Genomic DNA, 21,281 nt, shown 5'->3' on the forward strand with positions numbered 1-21,281 from the left:
GCAAAAACAGACTAATAGGTTTGCATCAAACTAAAAAGATTCTGCACAGCAAAGGATATAATTAACAGGGAGAAAATATAACCCACAAAATGGGAAAAAACACTTTGAAAACTGTAAGTTGGACAAAGGTTAATATACAGAATATATAAGAAGCTTAAAAAATCTCAGCAGTTAAAAAGGTAATAAATCAATTTAAAAACTAGCAGTAGACCTAAATACTTTTGATATTTCTCATACAAATAGCCAATAAATACATGTAAAAATGTTCAGTATCACTAATCATTAGGGAAATGCAAGTCAAAACTATAATATCATGTTACTTCAGTTAAAATGACTGATATCCAAAAGACAAAAGGTGAAATGATAGTGAGGATTTGGGAAAAAAGGGAACCCTTGCACAATTTTGGAGGAAGGTAAATTAATATAGCCATTGTGGATAACAGTATGGAGGTTCCTCAAAACATAGAAAAACAACAACTGGACTACCATATGATCTAGCAACCCTACTACTGCGTATGTATTGAAAGGAAATAAAATCAGTATGTTGAAGAGACATCTGTATTCTTATTTTTATTGTAGTATTATACACAGAGCCAGAAAATTTTAAAACTAAGTGTCCATAAACCAATGGATAAAGAAAATATGGTACTTCTATGCAATAAATATTATTCATCTATACAAAAGAATTAAACCCTATCATTTTCAACAATATGGATGGAAGTAAAGGTCATTATGTTAAGTGAAGTAAGAGAAGTGCAAAAAAACAAATACTTCATGACCTCATTCACATGTGAAAACCTAAGAAAGTTGATAACATAAAAGTTGAGAATAGAATAGTGGTTACTAATGTCTGGGCAGAAGGAGGGAAGGACAAATGGAGAAAGCTTGGCCAATGGATTATAAGTCACAGGAAAAAAAAAGTTTCTGGTGCTCTGTGTCAAAATAGGGTGACTATAGGTAATGGTAATATACTGTATATATCAAAAGAGCAAGAAGTAAGGACCATAAATGTTTTCAACATAAGGATGTGTTTGAGACGATAAATATGTTTACCCTGACTTGAACATTACACAATGTATATATGCACTGAAATATCACAGTAGCCATAAATATGTGTAACTTTTGTGTATTTGCTAAAATATGTATGTATGTATGCATAAAACAAAAAACATTTAAAATTTTTTCTCATATATTGAATAGGAATATGTACTTGGACTTAAACAGTACTTTCATCACTGGTATGTTAGCAAATTTTTTAAACCATTTTGCTCATTGTTAGGGATAAAAAATCTTTTCCTGTACTCAGTTGTTTTACTGGGAGTTCTGCAAATTTAACTGACAAAAGAAAGATTAGCAGGAGAAAAGACAAGAGTTTATTTACAAGAGCTAATGTACACAGGAGTACTTGGAAAAGTAACTCAGAGGAGTTATTAGAATTTTGGTTTTATATATTAAAGTGGGTAGGGAAAACAGAAAGGGAAGAAGAGATTCCTATGGCGTGACCAATAGGTTTCTTTATGAAAGACAAATGTGTGCCCTTCCACCATGCCATTTCTGCCTTGGAGCCAGATGACTATGGACTTAACCAACTGGAAATGTGAGCCAAATAAACTTCTTTAAGTTGTGGGTGTTCCATATTTTGCCCCAGCAATGGGAAAGTGACTGACACAGATTTTCATACTAGAGAGGTAGGGTCATTGCTGTGACTATACCTACCACATGGTTCAGAGGCTTTTGGGACTGTTCTGTGGTAAGTGTTTGGAAAGATTTGGAGATCCCAGATACAGAACTCTTAGAATTCTGTAAGCAGAGATTGATGAGAGATTCTGTACAGAGCTCAGAAGATAGAAATGCTGATAAATATGCTGATAGGAAGTGAACAGTAAAGTCCAGGATCATGAAGTTTCAGTTGGGAATGAAGATTCTATTGGCAACTGGACAAGGGGTCATAGATGTTACATTCCAACAAAGAATTTGTCCGTGTCCTAAAACTTTAGGTGAGCCTGAATTTAAAGATGATGAACTAATTAATCTGACAGAGGAAATTACAAGACACCCCAACATTCAGGATGTGACATGGGCACTGCTAATTCCTTTAAGTCACAGCTACAGTAAAAATCAGGAGAAAAAGAGAGCTGAATAATTGGAAAAGCTTTCAGCTTGGCCAGAAAGGAAGTGCCTGCAAAGATGGGCCCATGGAGAGTATTGGTGAGATTAGCGTTAAAAGAAGACCAATACTTTGCATCAGGACAATAGAAAAGATGGCTTTAAGGCATGTCAAGAATCAGCAAGACCCCACTTACCATAGACTCAGAGATGCAAAAGTGTAAACCTTTCATTTTAAAAGAAAGCCCATGCTCCCTCTGCTGGAGAAGATCCCCCTAGGGAGTTAGTTCTCCAGGATTCATTTTATGATGCTCACCTATCCAGGCAGTCAGAAGACACTGCAGTCATGGTCCAAAGGGATCCAGCTAGTGCTCAAGTTAGTGTCAGACCTTGGCATCATCCACAAAGTCATGGAGGCTTCTGCACAGATTTCAAAAGAAGGCCTGGGAAGCCAGTCAGTGTGCCCCTGAGAGGGAAGTATGCAAAGCTGTGAGACTGAAGCAGAAGGAGCAGCAGAAACCTCAGTCACCTGGAGATGCCAAAAATGTAGAAGGTCTGCTGAGGAATACTGCAAGCAGCAGAGTTAGTCCAAGAGACTCCATGTAGGCTGCAACTGGCAAGGCCATAGTAGTGGGGCCACTCAAGCCCTTTGGAGTTCACTATTTGCCACAACCTACCCCAGGTGTTGGACATAGAGCTTCAGGATTTAATGTTTGCCCTGCTCATTTTGGTCCCATTCATTCTATCCCCCTATTTCTTCCTTTTGGAATGGGAATGGCTACCTTCTACCACTGAATGTTAGAAGTATTTACCTTTCATATTGATTTTTACAGGTGCTCAAAGCTAGGAATCTGCCTTGAGCCCTAAAAGAGACTTTGGACTTGGACTTTTCAAGAATGCTGGAACTGTTAAGATTTGGGGGAAGTACTAGAGATGGACTAAATGAATTTTGCATAATGACATGATGTGGCAGTGAGGAGTCACTTGTGGCCACGGAAACTTAAGGTTCAGATCTGCATCAACAGAGAAGAGCCACGTAATGAATTTTTAAAGATGAAAGAAAGTTTTGTTATGAAAGTACAGCAGATATAGTCAAACAATATATTACCAAATAATAAGGCAGGGGACAGCACTGAAGATGAAGGGGGATCCTCTGGGGAAGGATCTTGGATGAGATGGAACCTTCAGCAGACAAGATAGAAAACATCACCTCACACTCAATTTTTTAGTTTCTTAAGTCCTATGTCCAAACAAAAGTAACCTGATGCCAGCAGGCCTGTGTGGCTGGAAAGGATGATTCCCAGCCTTGGCTAGAGCCTGGGAATGGTCAATTCTTTGGGTAACAACAGTTATCTTTATATACTCCTTTTTCTCAAGTAGTAGTGAGCCTCCCTGTAGAAAGGCACACAACCAAGGTTATTTCAGTGAACACGCACATTCCAGATGATTCTTGTCACTTTAACCCTTTCTCTTACACATGGACATGAGTGTTTTGGTGGCAAGGGGCAGAATGTTATAGTTGAGATCTAAAATGTCCCCCAGAAGCCTCATGCATTTGAAAGGTGATTGGATTATGGTAGTGCTATACTTGCAATGCATCCATAGACGAGTTCAGTCCCTAAATGTGCTATTAGGAGGTGGAGGCATGATCTGGAAGGTTGTGTTCTTGTCCCCAGCTCCTCCCTTCCTGGTTGTCATGGATTAAGCAGCTTTCCTCTACCATACCCTTTCACCATGCTGTGTCTGCCCTGGAGCCAGCTGACGTTGGATTGAACCTACTGAAAACTGTGAGCCCAATAAACCTCTTCTTCTTTAAGTTGCAGGTGTAGATATTTTGTCCCTGAAACCAAAAAATCACTAATGTAATCACTATCAGGTTTTCTTTATGGTCATTTGTTTTTGTCATTCTGGGAATTAAAGCTAGGGCCTTGAACCTGCTAGGTAAGCACTTTAGTGTTGAGCAACATTCTCAGTGCACCACTATCAGTTTTTATAATTATTTCAATAATAGTATCACAAGTTCACACTACAAATAAATGTTTGATGTATGTCCAATTTAAACAATGGAATCACAGGACTGACAAATGTACTTTTGACATGAATGTTGGATGATGTTTTAATTTACATTAGCAAGTAAAATATCTCAGCCAGCTGGGAGGCTGAGGCAGGTGGATTGTGCATTTAATCTTCCCAGGCAACTTAGTAACTTAGTGAGACACTGTCCCAAAATAAAATAAATAAATAAAAAAGATTGAGATGTAGCTCAGTGCAAAGGCTCTGGGTTTAATCCTCAGTATCAAAAAGGGGTGAAGAGTTAAAATAAATGTATTTTGATTATGTAAATGACCTTTTTATTGAAATAAACAATAGTTTTCAAATACTGAAAGAACAGTTCCTATGTTAATCTGATTCCCATCACTGTGACAAAATGGCTAAGATAAATAATTTAAAGGAAGAAGGGTTTATTTTGGTTTCAGTTCACGGTCAGTTGGCTGAGTCACTTTGGGTCTGTGGTAGCACAGTACATAATGGTGGAAATGTGAGGCAAAGGCAACTGCTCACCTCATTGTGCCCAAGAAGCAAAAGGCAAAAGACACTGGAAGGAGCCAGCATCCCAGTATCCCCTTCAAGGGCATGTCCTCAGTGGCCTAACTTCCATCCACTGGTCCCCCCACCTACACTTTTGTTACCTCCCACAAGGGACAAGCTCACTGTGCTGTTAACACATGAGCCTTAAGGGGACATCAAAGATGAAACTATAGCAGTTCCTTAGGTGGGGAGTGGGGCATTCACAATGTGATGGCCTCATACAGGACATGTTTTAAGTTTAATCTCTGTAAACATTTTCACTCTCTTTTTTTCCCCACATTATCACTTTCTTAAGTCTACACACAACAAGTCACACTCTGCTTTGGAGCACTGGACAGTTTCCAAGGCATAAATTTTCTCATTGCGGCTGATTTCAAGGGAACAAAGTGACATTACCACAGACATAGTTGGAAAGAAATGTGCAGTATACTAAACAACTAAAGAGCATTTCCATATACCAGGTACAATATACAATCTTAAATGTGGGTGTAATGGTGAAATGGAGTAATATAATTAAAAAGTGATGAATTTTGAGTTTTTAACCTTTGTAAAATTTATTTTATGTAATTGGATTTTTAATAATGACAGTATTGAATTCTCTAGCTCATTAAACTGGAATTTTTAACAACTAACTCTTCATCAACCAATTCTAACAGGTCAGTAACTGCCCTGTTTTATCAGTGAGAAAATTGAATTTTAGAGAGGCTATGACTGACTTGCTCTAGTAACAGGGAACAGTGTCATAAAGTCACTTATATCCAAACCTCTCCTTTATACAGTGTTTCTGTTTAAAATGTTACTAGTGATTTGCTCACACATCCACATTCAAACATCTCAGTGTGAATGGATTTATGACTTGTTTCCTTCCTTTCCAATAGGTAAAATGGAGAACCTGACTAAGATGATAAAGAGAACATCTACTTAACAGTTGTGTTCAGGATACAACTTGATCTGTGCCTCCCTGGGATTTGGCCAAGTCAGAGACCAGCAATTGCCCAGCAAATGGTAGAAAGGATAGTTTTCGTTCTGTTTGTTTATGGTTTGTCATTTGGTGGTTTTTTAAAGTACATTTTCATTGTATTTAATGAAAACATGAAAATTTACTGTAGAGAACATAGCGAAGTACAAGTATTAAAAATTAAATGAAAGGGCCGGGGTTTAACTCAGTGGCACTGTACCTGCCTCGCAAGTGCAAGGTCCTGAGTTTGACCCCCGGTACCAAAAAAAAATCAAATCAAGTTTCTAGGAGAGAAAAAAAAACTCATCAAGAGTAAATTAAGTGCATGATGTTGCACAGCCGTAATCCCAGTACTCCTGGAGGCTCTGGCAGGAGGATCCCAAGTTAGAGTCCAGCCTGGGCAAATTAAGGACACCCTATCTCAAAACTTCAAAAAAATAAATAGGCCTGGAGAAGTAGCTCAATGTGAAGACACTAAGTCTGATCTATAGTACCACCAAAGCAGTCAAATCATTTCTCATTACATGAATGCCTGGGCCGCAAGTCTGGCCCACTCCTCCACGCTACTATTTTGAAATAGACCACGTTTCCTTTACTAACTATGAACTTGTGGCGCCTACTTATAACAGCTTTCCCGCTCCTACTTCAGGAAATTTGGGGCAAATTATTATTATACTGTACTCAGCATCCTAATGCCACCAGTCACAGATCGCTCAGAAGCAATTTTAATTTACATAGTGGAATTCCAATAGAAAAAGGCTCCAAACAGTTTTAGATACAGCAGGCTCAGGCAAAAAGCTTCACCTGATAGTTTGTAATAGCTAAAGCTTGGAAACAGCCCAAGTGCTCATCAACTGGAAACTGGATAAAGAAGATGTGGGTTTTTTTTATAAAATGGAGTACTACTCAGCCATAAAGAACGAGAAACTAGAGACACTTATAGCTAAATGGGTGCAATATCGAGGCCATACTCTTAAGTGAAATAAATAGCACACACGTGTGTAAATACCGAATAGTTTCTCTAGTGTGAGAAACTGAAAGTTTAAGTAAGGATTAAAATGATTAAAATGAAAAATTGATAATGTGAAATAGGAAGAAAAGGTCCAAAGGGGTAGGGTAAGTGGGAGGGGAAGGATAAAGGAAAGAAGGGAAGGGAAAAATTATGAGAAAATGAAAAAATGGAAACAAAGTCTTTGTAAATAAGAAAGCGTGGAGAGGGTGAAGGGAGCACAGGGAATGGGGAAAAAATAAGAACCAAGACACATCATGTACAGATACAAGCACCCAATGTTAAATGTAAATGTATTGTATACCTAAAATGTACCAATAAAAGAATTTAAGCAAAAAAAAAAAAAGAAAAAAAAGGGGCCGCCTGGCCAAGCTGGACAAAGTTCCAACTGGGTCACCTCATCCACAGACCGCCCAGACGAAAGTCACACATGCGCAGTTAGCCCCTCTTGTCACTGCTCAGGCCCGCCCCTCGGGACCTGAAGTTCCCAAAGCCGAGGAGCGTGGAGACGCAGACGCTTGGACTACGGCCGCGCAGGCGCAGTCGGGTGCCTTCACTGAGCCGGTGCTTTTTTTTTTTTTCTTTTTTTCTTTTCCTGGCTGGTCCGGAGTTCTTGGGTTTGTGAAGTGCGGTAGAGCCCCGCCGGTACTGGAGGTCTGGGGTCGTGGACCCCGGCCAAGTCCCAGCAAGCACGGAGGTTCAGGATGTCACGGAGGGCGCGGGGCCCTCCACCACCGTGACAGCCCCGGCCTCGCAGTTCACCCTGCTGGTAATGCACCCTTGCGGCGTGTCGGACGAGGCCGCGGCTGAAGACGTCCTGAGGACGGCGCCGCCAACGGCCCCGCCAACGGCCCCGGCGGCAAAGCCCGGCGCGTACCCGTGCGAGGTAGTGGGGGATGCTGAGGACGAGGCCGGGGAAGACGAGACCGACCTGCTGGACACCTCAGACCCTCCGGGGGGCGGCGAGAGCACAGCTAGCTTGGAGGACCTGGAAGATGAGGAAGCACACTCCGAGGGTGAGGCCGGCAGCGGGGGACCCCGGAGGCGGGGCAGCGGCGGGGGCAGCGTGAGCAAGACCTGCACCTACGAGGGCTGCAGTGAGACCACGAGCCAGGTCGCCAAACAGCGCAAGCCGTGGATGTGCAAGAAACACCGTAACAAGATGTACAAGGACAAGTACAAGAAGAAGAAAAGCGACCAGGCCCTGAACTGTGGTGGGGCCTCATCCGGTGCGAGCGCGGGAAGCGTCAAACTGGAGGTATTGCACCTCGCCGGGGTCCTTTGGAGTGGGAGGTGGAAGAAGACTCACTCTTGCTGCAAACCTTATTTTCAGGCCCAGCCCAGCTGCTCCCAAAAGTGCTAGGTTCCCGAGTGAGACTCATGCTGAGAGGGCGTACCTGCTGTAAGTTAGAATTTATAGGAACGCCTGCAAAGCCGTAACAAGTCGGTTGCACCCTTGTGATAAGTGAATACATTTCAGTGAAAACGATGTGACACATCAGCAAGAGTTGTCGTTTCAAAGATGTGGGACGGCTGATAATAAATGATTGATCTGACTTATTTCTGAAGGAGCAGGCAGACTTTGGACCCTAAAGTAAATTGGTTAGAGAAGGGAGTCACCTCTTTTCAGTACTATGTTCTCACTATCCCTATTCTTAGTACTCTGTTTGCAGTGTTTCCGCACTTAGGACCCTGAACTTAGAACAGTGTTCTCAGTACTTTCATGATTCTTAGTACTCCGGTACTTAACATTTTGTTCTCACTGTCGCTGTTCTTAGTACCCAATTCTGGCTACTCCTTTTCTTACTGAGAAGTCTCAGATTTTTATGTTGTTTTTATTTGAGCTGTGTTGAAGGTTAAAGTCAGGGCTCTTGAGTTAAAATTGTGATTTGAAATCCCCACTCGTTTGCTGGCTTTGTGGCCATGAACAAATTATTAACCTGTAAATTTTGACTTCCTCTTCTGTTGGCATTAAAATAGTACCTAGTTCTTGTTGCTGTAAGTGTGTGAGATATATCCAAGTGAATGTTCACACTGTCCAGCCTAGTTCAACTCAATAAATCTAGCCATTATTGTAATTAGTAGTAGTAGTATACTTCAGAGTTGCTACAGATAACCAGATATCTCATCTCGTATTTCCTCCTTTTAATAAAAGCTAATCTCAGTACAGAGAATAATTGGATTTAGTTAAAAATGAGCCAGAAAATAATGTTTAAACTGTTTTAGGATGTATTCTAAAAGTCTTTAAGTGTCATGAACTTGAACAGCTGTGCCATTACTCAAATTTTAGACATTGTAATTGTTTACACACATATCCTAAATATCTCTAAAATCTACAGTCATCAACATGATAATTCATATTGGTTAAGGAATGATTGATTTCTCATTAGTGTTTGGGCTATAATCCCAAATGTTGAAATCTTGAAAGGTCAAAATTCCTGAAATCTAAAATCTTGAAAAATCAAAATCTCAAAAATACAATTCTGGAAAAACTGACTTTTAAACATTCTATATGAGACAATTATATTTTTAAAAGATTTGCTAAACGTGTGAAAACACAACACTTCATAAGTCACTTTATACATTAAAGTAGCCAATAAAATACATTATTTTTATAGATGCTTTTTTTTTTGGTACCTGGAATCGAACTCAGGACCTTGCCCTTGCGAGGCAGGTGGCGGCACCACTGAGCTAAATTCCCGGCCTAGAATACATTGTTTTTAAAATCGTATGCATCAGTGTGCTGTCAACAGTTGCACAAGTAAACATAGAAGTATATGAACCATAGTCATAAAGAAATAGGTAAAAAGCAGAATGTATAAATACATATCACTGTGGTTGGTAGTATGGACCCAGCTTTGTAACTAGTGTTGTCTGAAATACTCTGACAACCTAAGTCTTCAGGTGAGGTCACACTATGTATGTAGTTGGCCAAAGAGCTGAGATCTTGAGAAATTTTCACAAATGCAGATATACCTAAAGGTTATCTCTTCATTTATTAAGAAAGTTTCAATGTTTTTCTTTTTTTCTTCCTTTTTTTTTTTTGGTACGGGGGATCAAACTCAGGACCTTACACTTTCGAGGCAGGCGCAAGCGCAGTGCCACTGAGCTAAATCCCTGGCCCTCAGTGTTTTATATACATACGTAATACTTACAAAATTATTATGATAATGTATTTTCATGCAGTAAAGTTTGCAAAAAATGGATAAAATGATTAGAACTTTCTAAAAGTCTTCACATAGTTTATATTTCCATTATTGGAAATGATGCAGAGGTGAAATAATACAAGGAAATCTTCACTCTCTTTACCTCACCTTTACTCCACTATTAATTTGAGACCCTTCAAAAGACTGAAGAATCCAGGTTGGGAAACCTGGAGAGAGCAGGAATGAGGAAGAATATTATATAAAATTAACTGCCAGCCCCTCACCTCTGACTTAACAAGGGCCTATCCCAAAATTTTACAGGAACTGGGCAAAAGGAATAAAAGCAAAGACCTATGTATGCTCTGAAATGCCCATTATTGTGTATTATTATGTTGTGTTAACTATTAATCTCATTTTGTTTTACCATTTCTCCCAGGAAAGTGCAGATAACATACTTTCCATTGTCAAACAAAAAACAGGATCTTTTGGGGATCGCCCTGCAAGGCCTACTCTTTTAGAACAAGTGTTAAATCAGAAAAGACTGGTAAGTTGTCTGCTTGTAGTTATGAATCTATTAATGAAGATGGTTATAGATGAAACTGTTTTGATTTTTAAGATTTTAAAAAACCATTAACCATCAGAATTGAATTGTGCCTCTTTGACAGTATACACTAAAACCTGATAGATAAGATACTCTTTCAAGACTGTTGGAGCAGGAACACTTTTAGTCCTGTTTCTTCTTTACTGACCAAACTTTGACTATCTGAGCAAGCTGGCATTTTAAAACAGACTTCTTGTACTGAATTCTGAGGTTTGTGGAATAATGCTTTAATGATATAGAGCATTAGACCAATAGTTAATCTGTATTATAAATTTGATAGAAGACATAGGAGTTCATCAGAAAAGGAGACATTATTCACTAAATACTAGAATAATTGGATAGTAATTTGAGGACGTAAAAGAATTTATTTCATCACCTCACACCCAGTATTCATCAGAATAAATTCATAGTAGTCTTAAAATTTTTAAAAATTGACTGAGGCTTTATCTCAAAAATCTGGAAAGAGATTTTCTAGCTTAAAAGACAGAATCACACAGAAGGGACTATAAATTTCACTATATAATAATGAATGTGGTGGCCAAAAATGATGCTGAAAATCAAAATGCAGAATAATGTAGGAAAAATAATTGCAATGACTATAAAAAGCTATGATTAAATGGCTTAAATATTTATTGTATAAAGCACTGATTCATTCCTTCATTTATTTTACCAAGGGGGATCTTGCTTGTTGCTCAGTCTGGTCTTAAACTCCTGGGTGTGGGCTGAGATGATTCTCCTGCTTAAGAATCCCAAGTAGCTGGGCCTATAGCTGCATGCCACCACGCTGGGCAGAACATTTCATATGATTTTGTGAGGAAAAAAGTTTGGCCTCAATACATTGCAAAATATATAAATAGAAAAAAAGTGGAAAAATTACCATTAAATGACATAAAAAGATATTAAGTATTAGTAAAAATGACACAGCAAACAATAAGCAAAAAATATTTAAACACATAATTGTGTGAAACTTTATTCCATAAAATGATTGCATCCTGTGTTGGCATGGCACTTTTACAAGGTAGTCAGGCAGCATATATCAGGAGTCCTTAAGATGGTCATCCCTTTCAACTTAGAAATAAAACCTGAAGTTAATTCTAAATATGGATAAAGTGTAAGGATATTGCTAGAAATATATTGATTATAAATAGTAAAATAATAATTGAAACAACCTAAATGTTCAGGAATCTCATTACAGTTAATTAGATTATTGTGAATCTGCTTAAGAGGATGTTGGGCAGTCTGTAAAAATAATTTTGAAACAAAACTATTTAATATATAGAAAATGTACTATAAAATAATAGAGTGCATAATAAATTTTAAATCAATATTTAATAGTTTTCCCGTCTTATTTGGTTTATCTTTTTCAACTTATTGAGACCATAGTTTTTGTTATGAATTTATACAAGTATTTTCTTACAGTAAAAATATTAACCATAGTCTATTTGTTATATGATGTGATCTATATTTTAAAAATGGTACACATACAAAAAACACACTGGTTATTTTAGAGAAGTTAAATTTTTTCTGAAATTTCAGTAATGTGCTAATAGTAATTTTATGTTTATATGTATAAGCATACTTATACATGTGTACATAAATATGTATTTCTTTGTTCCTTCATGAAGGGTTAGACTAGTAGGATAAACTTGAATTTCAGTACTAGTTTTTATATATCTACAGCTTGACATTTAACTCTTACTTTCACATCTGAACCCTTTTTATCTTGCTGTAATCCTTGTCCAGCATTCACTTGTTTGCTCTTACATGTTTCAAGGGAATATATTTGCTGACATAGACTGGAAAGCATTTCCTTTGTGTACAGAATCACCAGGGATGTCTGGCTTCAATCATTATTTTTAAGTTTTAGTATTGTGCTTTATGATATCACATTTTATTATTTTATTAATTGCAGTAAGGCCTGTTTTATTTTGTAAGGACATTGTATCTTGTGTAGGGATACATCAGAATAATTCCATAGCAGAAATATAATCGAATCACATCATAAATCTGTGAATAATTTTTGTTGTTTTTTCTCTTTTAAGTCATTGCTAAGAAGTCCTGAAGTAGTGCAGTTTTTACAGAAACAGCAGCAACTACTAAATCAGCAAGTTTTAGAGCAAAGACAGCAGCAGTTTCCAGGAGCATCAGTGTGATGGAACTTATCAAGAACCTTGACAAATTTTTTATTGTAATATATGAACATATTTTTATACCAAAGATAAATGGCATGAGACATGTCAGTAGAATGTAAACATTTTCCTGTAAATGTGTGCATTTGGGTATAAATCAGTATTGCACATTTTGTTTATAATCTTTTCAAATCGCCATGGGTTTGACGAAATCAACTTATCTTCCCAAAATAACATTGAATAACAGTTTTTTTAAAATACATCCTTCAGTCACTGTTCCTGAAGGTAGTGAAGCAGTTACTTTCTGTGGAAGTTGTAAAGTTAATAGATAATAATTTTGAGCCATCAAGCTCAAAATTGGAAAGGTATGGGTATAGTTTTTGGTTATCATAGTGAACTTGAAAACTGCTGGTTTTAATGACTGGGCCAGGAATGCCAAATGTTCTGTAGTGACTGGGATAATCCCACACAACTAAAAATTATCTCCCCAACAATTCCAATATCACTCCTTTTAAGAAAACCTGATAGCTATTATTCTGATTACATGTAATTGGAGCACCTGGAATCAGATTCTTATAACCTTTTTTTGTAGTTAACACTGAAGCTGTCAAAAAGATAAACATTTTATATCTGTAAGGAAAGTGATCATTGGTCATTGTTTATCTGTGAAATCAGAGATGTACTGGTAAAAATCTAAAAGAGGAATTAAATATACCAGAATGAATGTCCATCTCCTAGAGCTGGCTTCTCAACTTCGTGTGACCTATTACTATTGTTCTTAGAGCAGATCCTCTGATATGCTGAGTTTGTGAATAGTACAGATGTATCTTAACCTACCAATACCAAGATAAAATTATTTTCCTATCATTATTTTCCATTAAAAGAAGATCCTAAAAATAAGAATAGCACTTTACCGTATTTCCAGTGCTTTTCAACATTGAGCTGTTTTACAAACATATTATTCCTAACCATTCAATAATGATGGGTAATCTGGACATTTTTTTCTTGTGTTTTCAGCTAGGAAAACTTTAAAAAGGCAAACTCACCAATAATAAAGCAAGTGTCAGAGAGTATATCCAATATTAGAATAATAAATATAATGTGTCTCAAGATGAACTGTACAAAAATTTGTTAGTTTCTTAGATTTTAAGCTCTGAAATACCTGTCATGTTAAAGTTAGTCATAGCTGTTTTAATAAGTATTTATGGGGAGAAAGAATGTTTTTCATTTTTATGTATGTTTTATATTTGCAGATAAATCTGCAAAAACACTTTTGCCAGAATTATTCATTAAAATCCACTTGTTGACCTTGGAGTTGTCCAATTTACTTCATTTTCTTTAGTTAACTCACACTAGATGCAGGGGAATTCACTTACTATTTGTTACCATACTTACAGTATTGGAAACATTAGAATCCCTAGAGCTTAAGTTAACTTTTGTGGTGAAAAAAGTTAGCTTACGCTTTGTAAAATGAACTAAGTGAAATGGGAACGTAATAGGCCAGTGAGAGCTGAATGAAAGGGGTTGAATTTATGTATTTATAAGAATTTAGAGATGATAAGTCATTAAATCCTAGCCTAGATCATTGAGAGCCTCTGAATCTTTTACCCAGGGTACTTTTTAAAATACAGTACAGTAGCTGTCCATTTATGAATTTGGATAAGAATATGACAGTTTGGTGCCAGGGATTTAGCTCAGTGGTTCCACCACCTGCCCTGCAAGCGCAAGGATCCGAGTTCGATCCCAAGTACCAAAAAAAAAGAATATGACAGTTTAAGGTATGATTTAATTATGGTCTGCCACACAGGAATTCTTTTCCTTTTAATACTATCAAAGCAATAAGGTTTTTACTTATTTAGTATAGATGTATTGCAATTTGTCCCCAGTTTTTCATTCTTCTGTGTTCTCAAGGCCTTTGCCTTGTGACTGCAGTTTCTGCCACCCAGGAGGCTGAATTACTTTAGCTACCCCTTAAATCTGAAGGACTGGCCTGTGACTTGTTTTGGCCAATATAATGCAAAGGAAATTACTGTGCCAGCCCTGAATAGACTTCTGATAGTTTTGAGCATTTCCACTTGTGATGTTAGACTTCTACTGTGCTACCATGGTAATAAGGGCAGTCTAGCCTGCCTGATGAGAGACACATGGCCAGTCACCTCTACTGTATCAGCTGATAGCCAGCAAAAAGCCAGAGGTATGCAAGTGAGGCTGTGCTACAAAAGCTATTCTCCCAGCCAAGTCTGCTGACTGCCAATAAATTTGATGCCTCAAATCAGCCAAGCCTGTCTTTCGAGAACCATCCTGTTGTCCTGTAGATTTGTAAGCAGTAATAAGTGCTTATGATTGAAAGCCACAGAGTTTAGGGGTGGTTCGTTATGTAGCATTCAAGTTATAGTAGGTAACTGATACACTTAGTTATAGTTATTCTTTGCTGCATAACAAATCACTGAAAAATTTGGTGGCTTAAAACAATGGCATTTATCACAGTTCTGTATATGATTACTATGGTTTTAAATAACATGCACATATTTCCAAGCTAGGCATGCCACATGGCACAAAGATGACCACACAGTATCTCCCACCCCATATTCTGTTATGCAATATGACCTATTATGATCTGGATTTTATTTTTCTACCTCTCTGAATCGGGGCAGGGACTATGACTGTTCTGACAGAATATAGCAGGAGTGATGTCCCATTTCTGATAAGAGAAAAGAAAATATAGAGAAAAGAAAATGTATAAATACAGATGTGGATAGATGTAATCATAACAACATGAAGAAATTCACAGCTTCCATTGTCCAGCGAAGTTGGGATATAAATAAATATCAATAGTAAAGGTGATTCTCATATACCGTGCCAAAGAATCAAGACACAAATATTGTGTGCATGATTCTGTTTATATAAAGCAGAAAATCAGGTGAAGGAGGACTCTTAACAACAGTGGATTTCCGGGGGACAAGGTCAGGCCTAGAGGGGGCGACAAGAGGCTTCCAGTGTCATAGCAGTGCTCTTGTTACACAAGTTGATTGTGCATGTGCATTCTGTTAAGAGAAAGTTCAGCCAGCTGTGCATTTTAAATTTTTGTATGTTTCAATATATATTTTGTATTTCAACTTTTAAAATAGCAAGAAGTTTTTAAAAAAAGACTTTCAACTGCCCTTGGAGCTAGGTATGACATTGGAGTATAACTGGCCAGTGGAATGTGAGCAGCAGCAATATATGCACCTTCCGATTTTAATATGTGTGCTACCAAAGCCAGCATTTTCCATATGGTTCCCTTAAGAGCAGCCTGCTTTCCCTCTTCCTCCGTCCTGCTGCCTGGAATGTGAACAAAGCAGTGGAACATCCATGGCGGAATGTGGATTCAGGGGAAAATGGAACAAGATAAAAAGAAACTGTATCCTTGGGTGGCTGCAAGGAGAAGAGCCTCATATTTTTACGAGGTGAAAAAGAAATGGAATGTGTCACTTCTGACTGGTAATTAGGATGTCAACTGCAACTGTTACAGTCAGTGAAAGCTATATCCTAAATAATACTACGGGTAAAACAATCGACTAGTGGCATTAAAGACTTGAGCTCCTGAAAACTAGGAATTTGTCATGGCAACCTGCAGTTATATGACACTATTTCACAGGACTCCACCAGCCACTGTAGAGGAAAGATAAATTATAGGCTCAATCTGGGGTTCATTTACTGGAAGAAGGGGATCCAGAGGTTAGGAGGTTTTTAAGAGTACTTTCCTGATAGAAGCGAAAGTTCAGGCTAAGCAGACGAGATGAGGCCAACAAGGACTATAGCTTTCTGTGACCTTGCAGTTCAAGTGTCGGAAGAGTGAGAGCATGCAAGATATTTAATCTAGGAAACTGTGGGCTCAGAAAGCATTAAGGACTGCCCCAATTTTTACTATACCTAATAACAAAATGGTATCAAGAAATCAATAAGATGGCCCTTTGTTCAGTTACAAGACCCTTCCCAGTCTTCTGCTTGAAGAGTTTGGTTTAGGAAACAAACTAAATAAACAAGTCCAAAGGATTTAATGACAGGAGTGTCAACCAGGGAAGGCTCACTTCAGGAAGAGGACCAAAGAAATTTGCTTTAGCTCATCAACTAGCAACTCTAGTATTGCAGAAACTTGATTTTAAAGAATAGCAAGAAAGAAAAAGGAGACAACCACCCAGCTGGCCCTCAAAAGAAGTAGCTCCCAAAAGAGTTACTTGCCAATAGTAATAGACTGTAGGTGAACGTGCAAGTATAAACAGGGAAACTGCACGGGGTCGTAACAGTACTAAAACTTATATATAAAGATCCGCATATACACATGCTTGTATGTAGAATCAGAAGTTGCTTTTTTATAAAGGAAAATAGGGGCACTGGTGGTTTGGGGTAGGTGGAGGGGTCAGGAGACAATCCTTTATTGAAATAAACCTATTCTTGAATTTTTATTTTTACCATGTACATATGGACTTTTCAAAAAATATCTTGTTAGACATTGAGAGCAGTAAACACGTTGTCCTTATAATTACTTCTCTTTTGCTATTTGGGTTTACAGAAAGAAAAATACTTTTATTAGTATTTGAAACTTCTAAGTAAGTAGTATTTGAACCTTTTAAAATTTGAACCTTTTGAATGAAAAGATTTGAATTAGTGCACCAGTAAATCATATTGCTTGTACTCAGGTTTCTTTTTTTTAGATCTCTTCCATTTTGTTTATTTTTTGTTTATTTATATACATATATGTGGTACTTATTTATAGTGAGATTTGCCTCCTGGGGTTTCTTACCTCCATACTGAGGTCCAAAATGTATACATTACTTCTCTATTGGAGGTGCATAAACAAAATATATTATAAAGGCAACATGAAAATATATCAATTTTCTAGCACTTTATGGTTTTCAAAATAATCCTGTATATCTAGATGTTCTCCATAACAAACCTCTAATGCATATACAGTAATTATTTTATAAATAGAAGCAGGCTGACAATGGTTGTATTAGCTGCTCAGGCTTGGAGAGCTATTGGAAGTAAGCCCTGTCATTCCAGTTTTCTTCCTGCACACTGTGGCGGGCATTACTCAGACTAATGTAATTGGCCCCGTGCACCTTGCATTCTGGCAATAAGTGTGCTATAAGAATAAAGCTTATGTACAAATTAAGCTTTGGTTTTTGGAATGTGTTAAAAGATAATTTTATTTAAACTAACTCTAATTATGTTGCTTTAGAAAGCATTCATATGTGCTAATTCCTGCATGACAATGCAAGTATTACCACCCATTTTGAATGGAGGAGGAAACTCAGAATTTAAAATGACTTACAGGACAGGTCGTTACCCTGTTAGAGATAGCTAAGATTTGAACCTAAATCTTCTGTCTCCAAAGACAAGGATCTTTCCCCAGTAGTGTGTTGTTGCTACAATAAGAACTAACACTTTCAAGTGCCAGTATCACACAGTACACATCTCAACTCAAATATAAATATGCTTTTACTACATTAAATACACCTGTATGATCATACTGCAGATAATGAGGTTACTTTTGTAAATTTCCCCCCGGGGTTTTGTTTCTTTTTTCTTTTCTGTCTTCCATGTACTGTCCAACTTCTAGCTAACCTTTGTCATAACCCAATGTATATTTTCCATGCTTATGAAATTTTATATATATGCACCATGGGGCACGTACCACATAGCAGTCCCTGCGAGGCTCTTCTGTGGACAGTGCTGTCATCCCTTTAGATGTTTTTTGTTTCCTTTCAGAAAATGAGGGTACCTAGGGATTAGAGAAACTGATATTTTCTTAAAGATCACCTAAAATTGTCTGCTAGGAAGGAAACTCAAGTCTGCTTTTAGCAGGACAGTCCTCAGAGACCCTTGTTTCCATGATCCTATTGTACTTGCAAAGCTTGCCTTTCCTAAGTATCATCATACATATGACATCCTGCCTGTCCATCATGTGCTAGTTAGCAGATGCTTGCAGCCAGGGAAATGCTTGTCTGTCTTAGTTACTTTTCTCATTGCTGAGACAAATACTTGACACCCAAAGTTAAAAGAAGAAAGGTTTATTTAGCTCACAGTTTGTAGAGGTTTCAGTCCATAATCTGCTGGCTCGAAGATAGGTTGGCACATGGCAGAGGGGCAACAGTTCATGGCACTGGAAAGCAGCAAAAGGAAGAAGAGAACTTAACAGCTTTTGTGCCCATTGTATCTTACCCAGACTACTTAGGGAAGGTAGCACTCACACCCTTAATCCTAGTGCCCTTGAGCCTAGCATTGCACCATGAATCAATTGCACACTCTAGAGTCAGCCACCTCTAAAAAAGCCCCTTCTAAAACTTCATGAGGCTTTAGGGGGACATCTAGACACAAGCCATAATACTGTCCAAGCGGAACCATGCATTCCTCTCTTAGCTGGCACCCCAACTTCTCTTTGATGCCCAAATGATAGGTTACTCAGTTGTTTCCTACAACTCTTCTATTTCTTGCTTGCCTATTTAGTGCCAGCAACATAGAATGAAGACTGCCCTTAGCTCCAAGTCCCAGACATTTGCTGCCTTTAAATGATGGCAGAGAGTCTATCCAACACCCCACTTCTCTGGATTCTTCTTGCTTTGTTAGCTACAGCCCCTCCCTAGGAGGGGCTAGGATAGGCACTGCCCATTCTGAATGGCAAGGAGAACACACTATTAACTCTGAGAAGCTCACGTTGGAGGTGAAGTCAGTGCTTTCTGACCAGCAAAGCACCAGCCCCTGAGTGTGTCTGGCTAGCCATGTGCCAAAGGTCAGATACTAAGACCGCTGTGGTGACTGTGACAAGTGTAGCAGTGGCAGGAACAGCAGAGTCCTGAGACCAGCACTGTCCCCCGCTTGCCTACACAGTCCCCTTGCTGGAAAATGCAGGAGCTCACCACTGATGTTAGTAACAGGAGGCATGAATTGTATGGGTTTATTTCTAGCAACCAAAATGGCCAGCCTCTTACATGATTTGGGAGAGAAAAAGCAGGAATTCTGAACAGAGATCTCAAATAGTTTATATACGGGCATAGCAGATTAAACTAGGACACTGATGAGAACCAGGGTAACAGCCATATAATGAACTGCATGTTCTTTTTTTTTAATTTTTAAGAGATGAAGTCTTCCTATGTTGCCCCGTCTAGGCCTGAACTTCTGGGCTTAAGTAATATTTCTGCCTCAGCCTTCTGCATAGTGAGGATTACAGGCACCCACCACTGCAACCAGCTTGTGGGTACTTTGAAAGAGGCTTGCCTATATTTTGTGATGTGTTCTTACCTGAGATCTCTTGGTGAGCAAAAGGCAAAGTTTCATCAGTATTCCAGATACCTAACTAATGGTCCCAACTCGTTTCATTTATCTAACACCACCCCAAAGCACAGTGGCTCAAAATAACCTTGGGGGTGTTTGTTGCTTCTGCTGTTGTTGTTCATAACGTTAGGGGTTGGCTGAGCCAGCCCTGCTGAGGCTTCTGGCAATCTTGCCCACCGTGTCTAGTGAGGTTGCATTCAGGGGAAAGGTGGCCATGACTGGAAAACATCCAGGTGGCCTCTCATCTCCCAGAGCCAGATGTGGGAAACCAAAGGCCCCTGCGGAAATCTGACCCACAGTCAATTTTTGTACTGCCATGAGCAGTAGTTTTTATATTTGTAATTCTTGGAAAATATGTTTTTCATTTTCAGATAGTGAATAAAAAAGAAAATACTTTGTAATATGTGAAAATTATATGAAATTCCAATTGCAGCATCCATAAAGTTTTATTGAAACATAACCACATTCATTTGCTTGTTATTTATGGCTACTTTTGTACTACCAGGGAAAAACTGAGTGGTTGAGAAAAGGACAGAGAACACATGGCCCACAAAGCCAAAAATATTTACTATTGGGCTCTTTGTGGTGTTTGCTGGGCCCTGCTCCAGGGCCTCTGCCCACAAACATCTCTTCACTCCCTAGTGTAGTCCAAGCTGCCAGCACAGAGGTCTGCTGCAGCACAAGCCCCATGTGCAAGCACTTACTAGATTTCTGCTTGCATGACAATGCTAACTTGCCATTGGTCAAACCAGGTCATGTAGCTAACCTACCTTCACTGTGGATGGTCATTAATACTGGGATGGACGCTCCTAGGGCAGAGAAGGTGAGCCAAACTCAGCGGCCAGGAAGAGGCTCCCCTGGTGCCATTCCACACTCCTAGGGCAGAGAAGGTGAGCCCCAGGGGTGCCAGAAGCACCCCACACCCGCTCCGTGGAAATGAGAAGACACGTAAACAAGCCTCAGAAACAGTCTTCCAGATCACCTACAGCAACCCCAAAGAGAAACAAGATGGAACACTCTGATACTCAACCACCTGGACTCCCTGAACTGGCAACCAAAGAGGATCTGGAAAAAATGAAATCAGAAATAATTTCTCACATAACAGCAAAGATTGTGCCATAGTTCAAGACATGATTAATAAATCTAGAGAAGACACAGATAAAAATATAGAGGATCTGAGGAACATGATGGAATCCCAACATAAGAAACAAATGGAATCTATAAAACAAATGCAAATATTTCCAGGAGATTAAAAACTCCATCAAAAGTCTATGCAGCAGAATGAACCAATGTGAGGACAGAATTTCAGATATAGAAGATAAGATTGCAAATAGTGACCAGGAAAAGAAAAATCACTTTTAAATTGTAAGGGACCACGAGAAATCATTCCAGCAGCTGCTAGACAATGTGAAGAATAATATAAGACTGA

At 38.5% G+C, this 21,281-nt stretch overlaps 1 protein-coding gene across 2 annotated transcripts in view; it reads left to right on the top strand.

Annotated features, from left to right (window-relative positions):
• Positions 1–7,153: 7,153 nt before the first annotated feature.
• Rfxap (regulatory factor X associated protein) overlaps positions 7,154–21,281 on the top strand; it is a 28,559-nt gene continuing 14,431 nt past the window's right edge. Inside the window, exons 1-3 of one of the 2 annotated variants that reach the window (XM_021266474.2) lie at positions 7,159–7,920; positions 10,245–10,352; positions 12,452–13,852. In XM_021266474.2, coding sequence (XP_021122133.1) covers positions 7,435–7,920; positions 10,245–10,352; positions 12,452–12,562 — 705 coding nt within the window. In that variant the 5' untranslated portion in view covers positions 7,159–7,434 and the 3' untranslated portion in view covers positions 12,563–13,852. Of the gene's footprint in view, positions 7,921–10,244; positions 10,353–12,451; positions 13,853–21,281 lie in introns of those variants that run through there. The other variant, XM_087199577.1, reaches the window with a different exon arrangement.

This window comes from Heterocephalus glaber, unplaced genomic scaffold (assembly GCF_053883595.1).
Source record: "Heterocephalus glaber isolate CG9 unplaced genomic scaffold, H.glaber_assembly_v1.0 deba00001720, whole genome shotgun sequence".
Taxonomy (NCBI): domain Eukaryota; kingdom Metazoa; phylum Chordata; class Mammalia; order Rodentia; family Bathyergidae; genus Heterocephalus; species Heterocephalus glaber.